General features: G+C 37.6%; 1 protein-coding gene across 2 annotated transcripts in view; it reads left to right on the top strand.

Annotated features, from left to right (window-relative positions):
- Positions 1-2,441: 2,441 nt before the first annotated feature.
- LOC131033277 (uncharacterized) overlaps positions 2,442-14,803 on the top strand; it is a 176,048-nt gene continuing 163,686 nt past the window's right edge. The window contains exon 1 of one of the 2 annotated variants that reach the window (XM_057964452.2): positions 2,442-2,970. In XM_057964452.2, coding sequence (XP_057820435.2) covers positions 2,552-2,970 — 419 coding nt within the window. In that variant the 5' untranslated portion in view covers positions 2,442-2,551. The remainder of the gene's footprint in view (positions 2,971-14,803) is intronic. The other variant, XM_057964453.2, reaches the window with a different exon arrangement.

The following is a 14,803-nucleotide window of genomic DNA, read 5'->3' as shown; positions in this document are numbered from 1 at the left end:
TACATACAACTATTAAAATAAGTTCCTTCAAAAAATCAACTTACCCAAGCTCCTCCTCCTATTGATCATTACCCTCATCTTCAGTCAAAGCAAATGCACATTTTCCATCCCCAACCTTGACCCCATCCACACAGACTTTCAGGAAGTCAATACCCATACGAGCTTTACTTCTTTTTGCCACATCCATGCCAACTCCCTACACCGCAATCAATTGCGAAGGGTCTTCATCCTCCTCTCTCAATTTCAATCTCATTTTGTCATTTGGGATTAGTCCTTGCCCGAAGATTGTGTAACTCCCACACCACTATGACTAGACAAGATAAGCAATGTGAGGCACCATCATCTTCTTTGGTTCCTTGATATCTAGAAGCATTGATAGAAACATTGAAGCAATGTTAGAATTCACATGATATCTATTGTTCCCACTCAGATATTCATCGTCTAGGTCCAACCTCAACACATGAAGAACCATCCCTACTCTAGTTTTGAATACCTCCACAAGCCTCCTCTTAAAGACATCACCATAGAATGCAATTTGTCTCTTTATTTTCATTAAACATATGCTAGCATCCATGCTTGCTAGCAATTGTTACAATGCAACACATTCCATCTACCTATTGCTAAAATAGGCCTAGTTTCATCATGATTTGGATGCCCAAAGCACCCTCCTTGATTAACCCTCCCCAATTTATAATTTTTGTCATGTACCATCCATCCTCTTGAAGGGTGGGAGTTTGTGAAAATATTGACGCAAAGGTTATGGAGAGAGTGCCACTCATTTAGTGATGCAACATTGACTTCCTCCTTTGTCAAATCTATTGTCATCTTGGCTACCACATCAACAACATCATTTCCTTCTCAATATATATTTGATATGATGTACTCCTCCAACAAGTTTATCACCTCCATGATTTGACATAACCACTCGTTTGATTTCCACTTTTGGATTTGACCTACTTGAATTGCATTCACCACAAGTTATGGATATCCTTCCAGATGTAATCTCCTGTATCCTAAATTCCTACCCATCCTTAGCCCCAACAAAATGGCTTGCAATTTCACTTCATTATTTATTTTTTGAACCCTCCATTTCCCCACCACCCTTAAAATCCTTCCTTCATGGTTTTTGATAACATGATTTGCACGAGCCCACCTTGAGTTACCCCTTGATGTTTTGTCAAAGTTTATTTTAATCCATCCTTCATATGGAGGCTTCCATTTGACATCATGCTTGATCCCAGTAGACAAATTAATTTGTCCGGCCTTATAAATGAGGGTTCTTTGTTTTAATAATTGTTGAATCAATTGAGGGATTGATTATTGACAAGGAATTTGGCTGCCCTTCCCTTTTGCTATAACAAGTCCCAATAATGCTTTTTAAGATCACACCTAAGTTTCTTTATACAAATATTATCTAGATATAAACATTTTCTATAAATACCAATGATCTATTTTTCCCCTAAATAAAACTATACCATCTAAATTAGAATGAGAGAATTCTCTAATTTCAAATTGTGAAATTGTCAAATTTGAAGCATCACTTAAATATATAATATTAAATTGAGATTTCGATTATCATATATATTATTAAAAGTTAATATTACATTGGTATCCGTTTTAATCTATGAATTTAATTTCTTCTCAAATTACTTAATTATTATTTTCAACTCATTAATTCATCCACTTAAACAAATTTATAGGGTGCATTTAACTCCTGAAATATATTTTCTCTCATTTCTTAAACAAAAAATCATTCCACATAATTATGTCGAGAGGCGTCTACAGTTGCATAATTGGTCTTAAAGACCCTTCTTTTGAGATTTAATTTGATGCTCTTTTATAATTACCATTATGTTTTGCATGGAAAGATGACTATTGAAATCAACAAGTAAGAAGATGAGACATTATAAGCAACTGACAATAATATGAACAATCAGATATGGGAATGAAACAAACGATAGTGGAAAATGAATTGATTATGGAACCACCATCAAATGCAATTAGTATGAATGTATTAGAGCAATTGAAAGGCCCATTAGCTTCTTGTGAAAGATGAAAGAGTGGATTTTTCCCTTGTGAAAGCATGATCTTGAGAATGTTTGTATTAATGAAGATATGTAAAGGAGTCTTTAGGGAGATTGTGTGTGGTGTATAGGATGTGCAACACCTCCTTCAATTGTCCCTCTCTACATAACATTGTGAGATTAGGTTTAGTAGTGGAATTTTTTATTAGGGATACTAATTTTCATATTTAATTAGATGGATAGTGATGAAATCATTTTGTTTTTTAAATTAATTTTTTTATTTCAATTGTTTTAATTTTATAGATATTATTGATAATATTAAATATTTTGAAATATATTAAATATTTTGAAATTTGATATTTCTACACCTATAACTTTTAAAAAATATAAATATTGGTTTCCTAATTAAATTTGTGCCTTGATTCAAAAGTCTAGAGCTCTGCAGTTGAAGACAAGGAGGGAAGCAGAGCATAGCAAAACCTCTGTAGAGGCTTTAACAGGGTTGTAGACCTCCTTGCAAGCTATCCATGGCCGGCCCTGTCACGTCCTCGCACCGAGTTCACAAGCGCTTACTTTCGGATCAACAGAAGCGCAGAGAATTGGCTTTGCAGCGTCAGAGCCACAACCGCCAGGACTCACAGCTGCAAGCAAGGCGCCTCGCTTCTGCCTTGCTCTCCTCTCCACCTGAAGAAGAGGACCAGCATATCCCTGATCAGCAGCAGCCATTAGATGATGTGGTGAACAGCGCGAGGAGTAACGATGGGGACGCATATTTTACTGCAGAGGAAGAGGAGGCCACGTCGTCAGGAAGTTCCAAGGCAGTTGATAAGATAGAGGCGCACGAGGCCACTAAGCTCAAGGGGGCGAGCGCACGCCACTGGTTCTCTCGCCAATTTATGCTGCCAGAGTGGATGGTCGATATTCCGCCCCGCCTTGAGCAAGAATGGTAAGCATTCGACTCTTGCTCTTTGAATTTTTTTGTGTTGGTAATACCCTCAGAGCAATTAGGATTAAAATTCAGGTCCCCTTCTCGTGAGTTCAAGAGATAGATTGGATATTGCTGGAGCACGAAATCTTTAAAAAGGGATGCTATGTTGTGTTTCTTTATTGAATTCTGTAATTTTTAGTGCAATAGTCAGATTCGATTTAGTCGCCAGCGATGATGGTAATAGTAAAGTAGAGCAGGATGCCAACATATCAGATTAACATGTGAATTTGCACTCCAAGTCTTGCTTTTGGATTGACAAAGCTTTTAGTCCCTGTAATGCCCTTGGCATGGAGGTTACATTCAGTCCATTGCAAGTCGGGGGCTGTGACCAGCCTATCCTTCAAAGTATCAAATGCTATCTGACGAGCATTTGTTCATTTTAAATTGGCATCCTCAAGCATTATAGCGAGAAATGGCGCAACAATTTTGCCGAAATCTGGAATGAAATGTCCACAGTATCCAGCATGCCATAGGAAGTTACGGACATCATAAACTTTTCTGTGAGTAGTGGGAGTTTTTCTTGTCTCACAATTGTTGTTAATATGGAAAAAAATGACATACCCAGCCGCAGAAACGGCTTAGCCTTTATTCTCCCGCAATCATTTAAGGAAAAGCTCGTTTCACACGCTTAACAACAAGAATGGTTGGCCTTCCCTGTCTCATACTCAACACCAATGTATGATCATTTTACATATTGACATGTAAACAGTGATAATGGATAGTCATCTTTGTCTTACAATTGCTGTCAATGTGGAGTAAATTCACAATCTCTTACAACAAAATTGGTTTGTCTTTCGTGTCTTATGATAATTGTCAATGTATGATCATTTTACATATTGATACCTAAACAATGAAAATAGATAGCCTTCCTCGTCTTACAGTGGTTGTCAATGTGGAGTAAGCTCACAATCCCAATAACAAAATGGTTTGGTTTTGAAGCAGCTTATATATTTTACATCTTCCAAATGAGATTAGAACAAAACCAATTAATAGTCTTTCAATCCCAATGTTTCACATTAGTTGAAGACAATGTTGGGTTTGTTATCCTTTGAAATGTCCCATCTAAAGGGTCTGACAATGATCAAACTATTCTTCTGTTTCTGAGATTGTGTAGCTCTTTAAGAAGGTTTTTGGCTTTTGGTTTAGTCTGATTCATCGATTAGTGGTTCATATTTGATAGTCAGAAGATTAAAAAATTGGCTAAGTATTGAAAAATCTGCTTACTTTTTGCTTTGATTGCACGTTCAGGTTTGGCATTTAAAGTATAATGCACAAAGGCACAATCAAAGGATAGGCATGGTGTCACAATCAAATCAGGTTTTCATTAATAATTGATATCATCGAAGAATGACAAAGACTGATAAAGCGATCAAAGGCAAGTTGAGAAAGGTTTGTAGAAGTCTTTGATTGGGTATTTGTGAATTGGTTTAGCTGGCTACGTTCCCTAAGTCCGAAAGACTGCAAGAAATGAGCCAACCAATAAACTAAATGGTTGAGCATTTTCTGAACCAAATGTGCCTTTTATCCAATGAAGTCCGAACTATTGATTGAAGGCATAGAGGCGATAGAATGTGGACCCATCAATCTTGTTGATCTAACAGTCAAGATATTACATGTCAGATGTGAAAGATTCTACAAAGGATATTAAAGACCTCTTTTATTGGTCAATCGCACTTTCAACAAAGGCTTCTGCTTAGTGAAGACTGCATCAAATATAGTCATTGATTTGTTTAAAACCGTAATCTGATGGATGGGAAGGTTCAATTTGGATTGTTGGGTCCTAGGGTGTCTAACTAGCCTTTGGATTGGATGAATAGACTCGGTGAAGGAAACTAGGTAGGTTGAATCTTCAAAAGAACAACTGAAGGCTTATTAAACTGCTTTGATCAGCTTTGATCACTCAATTACTGATTCCCAAAGGGGCTGTAGCTCGATGATTGATTGCATGATGGCCATTAATCTACTTTATTCTATGACCATGATACCCTATGTGTGCCAGTGGGTTCCAGAACAAAAGTTGATTCTTTTAATTGGGTAAATGAAGTCAGCATAAGAAGCAAGATAAATTAAATGTTTAAATGATTGAATGAAAGAAGGGATATGCCTCCCTTGATTGGCCGTTCACTGGTTCCAAATGTAGGACCCGATTCTTCATCTACCTGCAGCACTGAGTAAGTGCTCTGTCTACGATTACATAGGATTGAGTCTTCAGTTATGAAACAGATGCATCTTTGTGTCCTCCAGTTGTGTAGCCACTGGGTATGTCAGTTAAGATGGTTGCATATTAGAATAAGGCATTGTGTATGTTGTCATCACACCTGTCCGCACCACTTCTTTGTTTAGTTAGAACTGGAATAAGGTGGATGTGTAGTCAGTTAATTATTGTAACTGCCACCAATTAATGGTTTAACTGTTTGGAACTGTCAGTGATTAAGGAGGGAGCGACTCAGTTAACTGTCATTGGTTGGAGTAACTTATCAGTCATCTGCCTCTGATTGAGGACCAATTGCCAATGATTGGGGAAGCTGGGATTATAAAGCAGCAGAAGAGAAGACACTTTTGGAAAATGAACAAACATTGAACTCTCATTTCAGTGTAGTGGCATTGCTACAGCAGCTGGAACATTGGAGACAATATCCTTCAGGTGCAAACCTGCTTCTGGGGGATGGAAACCCTCAGGTGCAGTACGTGGGATATCTTGACAGCAGATTCGTACAGATGGCTGTCAACATCATCAGTGAATTCAGACTTGCAGACTGCAGAATGCTCAGGAATCATCGAGGGTGGTCAGATCTGTATCAATTAGTATAGTGTTGTATGCTGGGAATGCCTAACAAGGAATATCATGTTAGTAGATACAACCTGATGTATATGACTAAAAAACAAAAGAAAATAGTCAATATATGTACCTGGATGTTGCTTGGAATAGATCTGGCTTTGTTTTTGTACACTGTTGGCTGAGTTGTATTACAATGATATATTTAATTTAGGTCATCATATCCTTGAAAGTCCATTGGCCATCAATCAATCTAATTAAAGTGAATACGGGCCTTTGATCTTGTTTGATCAAGCATTTAGGCTTGGTAGAGTTAACAAGGGTAATTGAATGCTCAATGGGGCAATCAAAAGATAAAAGTGATTCCTTCAATGGGATAATTGCCAATGCCCAAATGGGGTCCACTTTTGAACACCCAATGAGTTGATCACCATTGATTTGTTGACAGGTGGCATATGAACTGTTGATTCAACCAATGGCCTTTGCCAAACCTATATTTAGTCCCACAAAGTGAAGCTTGAATGAGTGATCAAAGCTAATTTAAATTCCAATGAATGATTGACAGTTTAGCTTGGGCTTATTTGAATGCATCCACCATTAATTTTCCTTGTGTTAAAATTTTATGAGACTTAGAGAGTTTGCTTAGAGTTTCACCAAAGTTATTTGCATGTAGAGTGAGCCGAGCAAACTAATGTGAGCCAATGACCAGAGAATCGATTGAATCTGATTAAGAACACAGAGAGCAAGTAAAGGCAGAGCATTAAGTGAAATTGAGGTGAATAATTTGATGCTTGATCTAGAAATTCGAATTTTTTGTTGAATCTTGCAGGTTTGAGAATTGAATTATTAAAGATCTAGTTGTGAGCATTTGTAAGTGCCCAAAGCAAACAAATCTTTTTTGTAGTGTGTTTTCTTATTGACATTGAGGCTGTATTTAGGACTGAAAGTTAGGATTTTTGAATATGGAATTTGAGAAAACTTTGAAAACCTAGGCTAAAAATGACCCAAAGAGAGAAGTCAAGCTTGGTCAAGAACCTTGATGATCTTAAAACTTCAATATTGTCCATCAAGAAAACCAGGAAGGTTGTTGGAAAAGAGGAAGAAGAAAACACCTGGAAGTTCTTTACTGATGCTAGAACCAATGAAACAGATGTTACCCTCTACTCCATTGGTTGTTAATTGTTCTTCCATGCTTGGTCTAGGAGCAAGTCCAAGGCGTCGATCAATAAAATATGGGAATATGATTCAGGGAAAGTAGTAGTTTGTAATTGTTTTGAATACCCTATCATATCAGCTTGATTGCCAGTAATAGTGATGAACAACTTAGGGTGGTGAAGAACTTTGAAGTGAAAGTGATTTTGGACTTGAATAGGACAATGATTAAGAAGGCTTTGGTCTGTGTGCTGAAAATATAAAGCTCTTGAATAATTGAGTTATCAAAACTAAGTATATTATATGAAAAAAGTCCATGTATAGAAGTGTAGAATTGTGAAGGTATGTTTACTATGCAAACAATTGATGTTATAGTGGAAGAAGTATGGCCAATAACATGTGTGAGCCATTCAATGATGAAATATTGAAGGATATTTCATGACAACTCTCTCTTGCTTTTGTCATGTGGTGGGAACTGACAATAACATGGTAGTTGATGAATTGACAACTTCCTTGTGAATACAATGATAGAGCTGATTCTCTTGCTGTTTCAGCTACTTCATTAATTCCCCATCTTGACTTTGGTCAAGATAAATATATTATTGAGATAATCTGCAGACCTAGTGTGCCTGACAATTGGGATCATTGGCAGATTTTTAATGATGACAAGCAGATCAATAATTTTTTGCAAGCTGAGGATTGTTTCAACAACCTGTATTTTGAAGGAAGTAATACTTCTACTTCTTTGTCATCAGATTCAATGTCTGATACATCATCTGAGTCAGATGAAAATATTCTTCAGCTGAAAGGAAATAAAATTCCCAAGGGGTTGGTTTCTCTTGAAAAACTTTTCGATCAACATGATCATTATATCAAGAGACGACAACAAGAAAGTGCTGATTCTCCTATGGGATATGAGAAATACAATATTGGTTCAGATGAAGATCCAAAGTTTGTCAATATTGGCAATAACTGCACTTCAGATGAGAGAGATCAGTTTATTCAGCTTTTGCGCCAATACCATGATGTCTTGGCATACTCATATGATGATCTGAAATCTTTTCAACCCAAGGAAGTGCAGCATGACATTCCTCTCAAGCTTGGTGCAGAACCTTTTAGACAGAAGCAACGCCAGTATAATCCGAAGATTTCAGGTACCATTTTTTCTGAAGTTCAAAAAATGCTTGATGCTCAGATTATCTTTCCCATCCATCATTCAACATGGTTGGCGAATATAGTGCCGGTGCATAAAAAGAATGGAGAAATACGTATCTGTGTTGATTTCAGAAATCTAAATCAGCTATCACTCAAGGATAATTATCCATTGCCAATCATGGATCAAGTTTTGCAAACGGTGACTGGTTCCGAGATGCTATCTATGTTGGATGGATTTTCGGGATACAATCAGATTGAGGTTAGTGAACTTGATCAACATAAGACTGCATTTACTACTCCATGGGGTACATTTGCATACCGCAGAATGCCTTTCAGGTTGATCAATGCAGGGGCTACTTTCCAACGAGCTATGGACTTGGCTTTCCGTGGTATTGTAGGAAGGTATATTGTAGTGTATCTTGATGATCTTACTGTTTTTTCTAAAGATCGTGAGAATCATCTTTTTCATTTACAAGATGTACTTGAAAGATGTCGTAAGCACGACATCTCTCTTAATTCCAAGAAGTCAGTTTTTGGGGGTGATGGAGGGAAAACTTCTTGGTCATATTGTTTCCAAGGAAGGTATAAAAGTTGATCCTGAAAGGGTTAAATCTATTTAGAATTCCCTTTTCCATCCAACAAGACTACTGTTCATTCCTTTTTTGGTAAGGTAAATTTTCTGCGAAGATTCATTCCGGACTTTGCGGAAAAGACTCGTCATATTGTGGATATGATGAAAGGAAAGTCTGCTTTCCATTGGAATTCTGAAGGAAGAACAACATTCAATGAAATGAAAGATGCATTTGCCCATGCACCCGTGTTGGTTTGTCCCAATTACACCAAGGAGTTCATCATGTATAGTTATGCTTCCAAGCATACTCTGTCGGCTATTTTGATGCAGAAAAATTCAGAAGGGATTGAATCTCCTATCGCTTTCATGAGTTGTCCTTTGAAGTCTCATGAACTCAAATATTCCTCTATTGAGAAGAATGCCTATGCAGTTGTTAAAGCAGTTAAGAATTTCCGTTTTAACATCTTGAATTCTCATACCGTTGTGTTAGTTCCTGATATATCAGTCAAATCAATCTTAACACAATAGGATTTTGGCACAAAGAGAGGAAATTGGATTGCTAAAATCCAAGAGTATGACTTGGATATTAAGCCTACAAAACTTGTCCGAGGAAGAGGACTCTGTCAGCTGATGGTGGAAGGTATTCCAGAGGAACGAGAATTGGATGATTCTGAAGATCTTCCCAAGGTATTGTTTGTCAGTACTACCAATGAATGGTATTCTAATATAGCATTTTTCTTGACTTATGGCGAATGTCCACAACATTTGTCATTCAAGGAAAAAAGAAGTATCAAGTTAAGCTGCGAACTTTGTATTATGGGATACTGGTTTGTACAAAAGAGCCATTGACGGTACTTTCCTCCGTTGTGTTGACAAAGCACAACAAACCAAATTGCTGGAATCTTTCCATGACAAGGCTTGTGGTGGACATTTTTCTGCACCAGTGACTGCTCACAAAATTTTGAGAGCAAAGTATTATTGGCCTACGCTCTTTCAAGATGCTTTCCGGTGGGTGCGTAAGTGTGTACATTGTCAGCAGTTTGTAGGCAAACCAAAGCTTGCAGCATTACCATTGAAGCCGGTTATTGTTGAAGAGCCTTTCCGGCAGTGGGGCATTGATTTTATTGGTGTCATCAATCCCTCTTCAAGTGCAGGTCATTCATATGTCCTTACAGCTACTGATTATTTCACCAAGTGGGTGGAAGCCATACCGGTGAAGAACACTACTTCTGAGATAGTATGCATATTCCTCAAGGAGAATATTATTTCCAGGTTTGGTGTTCCATTCAAAATTGTGATTGATAATGCAGCCACCTTTTCTTCCTCAGAAATTTCACAATTTTGCTTTGAGTATAATATATTGTTAACTCATTCATCCGATTATTATCCCCAAGTTAATGGTCAGGCGGAATCTAGTAACAAGAATTTGATTACTATCATTCGCAAGCTTGTGGAGGAAAATCAAAGGTCCTGGCATAAGGCTCTTTTTGATGCTTTATGGGCAGACAGAATCACACCCAAAAGGGCTATTGGTATGTCACCATTTCAGCTTCTTTATGGGATCAATGCAGAAATACCCATCACTTTGGAACTTCTTGCTCTCAAGTTGGCTAAAGCAATTGAAGATCAAACTTATGAGAATGCTTTAGACAAAAGGATCATGTATCTTTCTCAGCTGGAAGAACAAAGAACACAAGTGGTAGATCGGATTGCTCAGCATCAGCAACAAGTTAAAGTTCTTTTTGATAAGAAAGCAAAGCAAAAAGGATTCCAAGTTGGTGATCGTGTTTTGCTTTGGGATAAGCGAAGGGAACCGAAAGGTTTACATGGCAAATTTGATTCTCTTTGGCGAGGCCCTTCACTATTCACCGTGTTGCTGGAGAAGATATTTTTATCTTGGCTTATCATGATGGTACACCATTTGCGCTGCCTTATAATGGTCAGCATTTGAAGCTTTACTTTGAATGAAGATTCGAGGTAACTTCTTGTACATAATGTCTTTCTCTTGTTTGTTTTGCGTCTTTTGTTTGTTTGTTTTTGCTTTGTTTGACTCTGTGACCCAATGGATAAAAGGAAGGCACTTAGAGTTTTGGATTCTTTTCTTTCACAATCTTGAAGGATAAATGAAAGAATTCCCCAGTCAGAGCCAGTTGTTGTCCTCATTTTCGGAAACAAAAATGAGGGACCACTACATGAACTTTTTGTGAACAAATGAAAATTTTTACTCTATGGCACGCTTCTCGAGACAAAATTTTGACGAATCCTTGGACTGGCTTAATCCTCAATCTATCCTCGAACTACGTTTCGAATTTCGTCAAATTCTGGGTTCGTTTGCTATGTCTTTCATTCAATTTCGGGTTTTAAAACCCCGACTGCAGGTGGAGAATTTTCTTCAAACTGCAAGTTTTAATGATATTCATTGTATTGGTTGTTGTAGGGGAATTTTTAGCTTATTACATGTGCATTTTTATTAAAAGATGTTACTTGCAATTTTTTTGGTCTTGTTTAGTTAAAATAGGGATTTTTTCGTCCAATTACAAGTAAACTTGCAGTTTGGTCAAAAAACCCCTACTTTAATGGTTTTTGCATGTAATAGGGATTTTAAATCCCCATTACATTTGTGCAAGTATTTCTAACTTCTTGTAGGGATTTTATTTCCCTTTTACAAGTAAATAAAACTTGTATTCCTTTCCAAAAAACCCGATTTTACCTTGCAAGTGCATTGTTGACAATTTTAAACTTGCAGTTTGTCTAGAAAATCCCGATTTTGGCTTGCCAAGTGAAAAAGTAAATTTTAAACTTGCAGTTTGTCTAGAAAAACCCGATTTTGGCTTGCCAAGTGAAAAAGTGAAAAATCGAACTTGTCTTCCTCTCCCAAAAACCCGATTTTCACTTGTTATGCAAAATCGAACTTGTCTTTCATTCCAAGAAAACCCGAAATGCAAAGAAAAAAACGGTTTTTGAAGAATTCAAAGCAATTTTTTGTGGAGATTTTCTAGGGAGGAAAGGCGTTTTTGCTTCTACCCTATTTTCATGCATTCATGGACATCTTTCACGCCAAATGGAGGTTGCATTGACTAGTTTTTCGCCCTAGATCAGCAAACACGTTTTTCTTTAATGCCACATTTTGAGGGATTAGAACTTAATGAAGCTGCATTCTCCTAAAACGTTTTGCCCTCTCTTACCTATGCGTGGAGTTTGAGAAGAGTTTTAAGCTATTTAATGATGCCATTGAAGATGCAAATGATGGCCACGTTTTTCTTCATGTGACTCCTTTGGCTACGTTTTGCAAACGTTTGTCATCATTTCTTCAACTCCTCCTTAGCCGTTTTGTTCCAATCCTCTTGGTTGTGCTCTCTTATTGGCGTTTTAATCCTCCAAATTCGGGATTGCTGCTACATTTATCAATTTGGGGCATTTTTGCAAAAACTTGATAAGGGTTTGGCATTACGGATTGCTTCTATTTACCGGTTTTCCTTCTTCTTTCCAAAGATTATTGCATTTTTGGAGAAGCATTTGCATTTTCAAGAAAGGTATGGCTTCTTTCCTTTCTTTCCTTTATTTTATTATTTTCTTGCTTTCTTAGTTGCATTTTTGTAAATATGTGTTGTTCTTCCCCCAAAAATCAGTTTTTGTGAGAGGATTTTTCCTCTTGGTATGCAATTTTCGAATTGCATTGTTCTTCCCAAAAATTCCCTCTTTACTTGTATTCGGGATTTTTAATCTCAATTACAAGTTCGCTGGAAACTCTTGTTCTTCCCCTACGGTTAAGGAATTTAACCATGTTTGGTTAAAATTCCAAGTTGAAAAGTGTGAAATACCCCTCCCTTGCAAATTTGGGTTTTTAAAACCGGATTACATGTTGAAGAGTTCTTCCCATTTTCATGCAAATGACTTTCTTGGATTTTCCCATTTCTATCCATTCATGTTCCCCATATCCGTACTTCTCATTTCCATCATTTTCCGCAAGTCAAAATCTCATTTTTTGTCCATTTCTCCATTTTCGAATGTACAAGTGTACTTGTATTCAGGTTTTAAAACCTCAATTGCATGTATGTCCTTTCCAACTTGTATACTTGCGAAAATTCTCCCAAGATCCGAAATTGGTCAAAAGTCAAGATTTTCCCCTTTCTACATATTTCCCCTCTTCCTCTCACAAAATCGTGAAATTCAAAAAATGAAAATTTTCCCATTTGGATAAGGAAGAATGATATTTGCAGCTGACTATGATGTTGCCTTAACCCTTTTAAGTCTTCATCACAGTATTCCAGGTTCACAATCAATGACAGATTTGCTGGCATCTCCAACTCCAAAGAAAATGAAATACAAATATGACAAATATCAGAATGAGGTTGCACCTTCCCAGGTTTCTTCTCCTTTGGATCGCATCAGAGACACCGAGATAGGGCACGTTGATATGGCAGAATTCGTCAACAGGGTAGAAGATCCACAGGATAATAACTTGCAGCGGCTGTTGTACAGCCATATCCATCATGCATCTTCCTTCCTAGTGGCTGCCCTAGAACCTGAGTTTGTTCTTGCATGCGCCCATCGTTTTGACAAGGAATCAAGAGTCATCAAAAATGATGATGGTGAAGCTATAATTCGTCTCAATGCGGATACAATCGAGAAGGTCTTCAGAATACCTCCTGCACCTGTTTATATGGAAATCACCAAAGAAAGTGCAGCGGAATATTACGTGAAGAGAGAAAAAGATTGCAAGCGGCACATCAATAGGTGGATCCAAGAGCCACGACCTTCCTTCTCAAGGTGGGCAAAGTTGTACCGTTGTGATTTCAAATGGGAGATAGGAGACACCATCACTCTTCTCAGCAGGATGATGGGCCTTGAACATTCCAATGTCTTTGAGCCATGGATGTATCAGTTCATTATGTTCATACGACAGTCACATCACATTTCATGGGGGGAAGTCATCAGTGATGCCTTGTGCGAACAACTTGTAGCAGTTCCTACCACCATGACCTTCTTCATGAATTCCTATTTGGTATATTTAGCAACATCACTTAGACACTTTCCAGGTCTTTCTACCAAGGGTGATCGCTCATTTATACCAGTTTGGGAATATTATGACCAGTTGCCGTTGAGACCCAGCAGACTGCATTTCAGAAGGGTCCAAGATGCATTCTTCGGATATTTCATGTGTCAGTTTGACATAAATCTCAGGAACAAGAGAGTATCAGATGAGGCATGGGTCAAGGTGTTTGAGTATGGGTGTTTGTTTCTGCAATTTCCCACCTTCACCTATATGAGGATAGGATGCTATGATGGTCAGCCATACATGCTTTCGAGATACCCAACCGATAAGATAATTCTTATGGAGTTGGGAAGACAGATCATGGCTGTTCACACTTTTCAGTCTGCTAGACACAAGGTTGGAATGGGGATCTCTACCACAAACCCATTGAAAATTGGCCGATACTCCCTTGTCACATCTGTGAAGGCTAAGGCCATGGAGGCTGAATTGCAGGAAATCAAGCTCAAAAGGTTTAAACCTAGAGCTGATTTTGATTATAGAGGTATTGTTGATGTGTATTTTGTACACGACCAAACACAGAATAAAATACCTAAAGGTACCTTATCCTCTCTTGATTAAAGTCTCCGAATGCTGAAGATGTCGCGAAAAGGATCAATTGGTGATGACTTCAAGGTTCTTTTTGTAGGATCTCTACGTGTGGATAAGCACCAGTGGTCGTTGTGTATGCTGTTTCTTCAAGGGGCCTTACGTACTTTCAGAGAAAGCTTGTCCGTGTTACTTTCTTTCCAAATGCAGGAACATGATTTTCCTAACACTAACAGATTTCAAAAAAATGTCAAAAGATAAGGGTTTCAAGGAAGGAATACTTGAACTAATCCTAAGAATGACTCAATGAAGACTAGACTTAATAAGATTCTACCAATTTCAGTATCGCCAGGAAATTACAACTCTACTGGAATTGATGTGATCTTCTAAGGGGATTCAATAACCTTCAAATCATCAAGGATATAGATACTATCATAGAGATACATATCAATACTTCCAAGAATGATTGAATTCTTAATCAATCTCAATGTTTCCAATTGACCACACAAGGCGTCCTCACAATTAGTAAGCAGCTAGTGGTTTGGAATGTGAATCT

The sequence above is a fragment of the Cryptomeria japonica genome, chromosome 10 (genome assembly GCF_030272615.1).
Source record: "Cryptomeria japonica chromosome 10, Sugi_1.0, whole genome shotgun sequence".
Lineage (NCBI taxonomy): Eukaryota > Viridiplantae > Streptophyta > Pinopsida > Cupressales > Cupressaceae > Cryptomeria > Cryptomeria japonica.
Note: the sequence above shows the minus strand (reverse complement) of the source record. Positions and strands in the feature narration are given on the sequence as shown.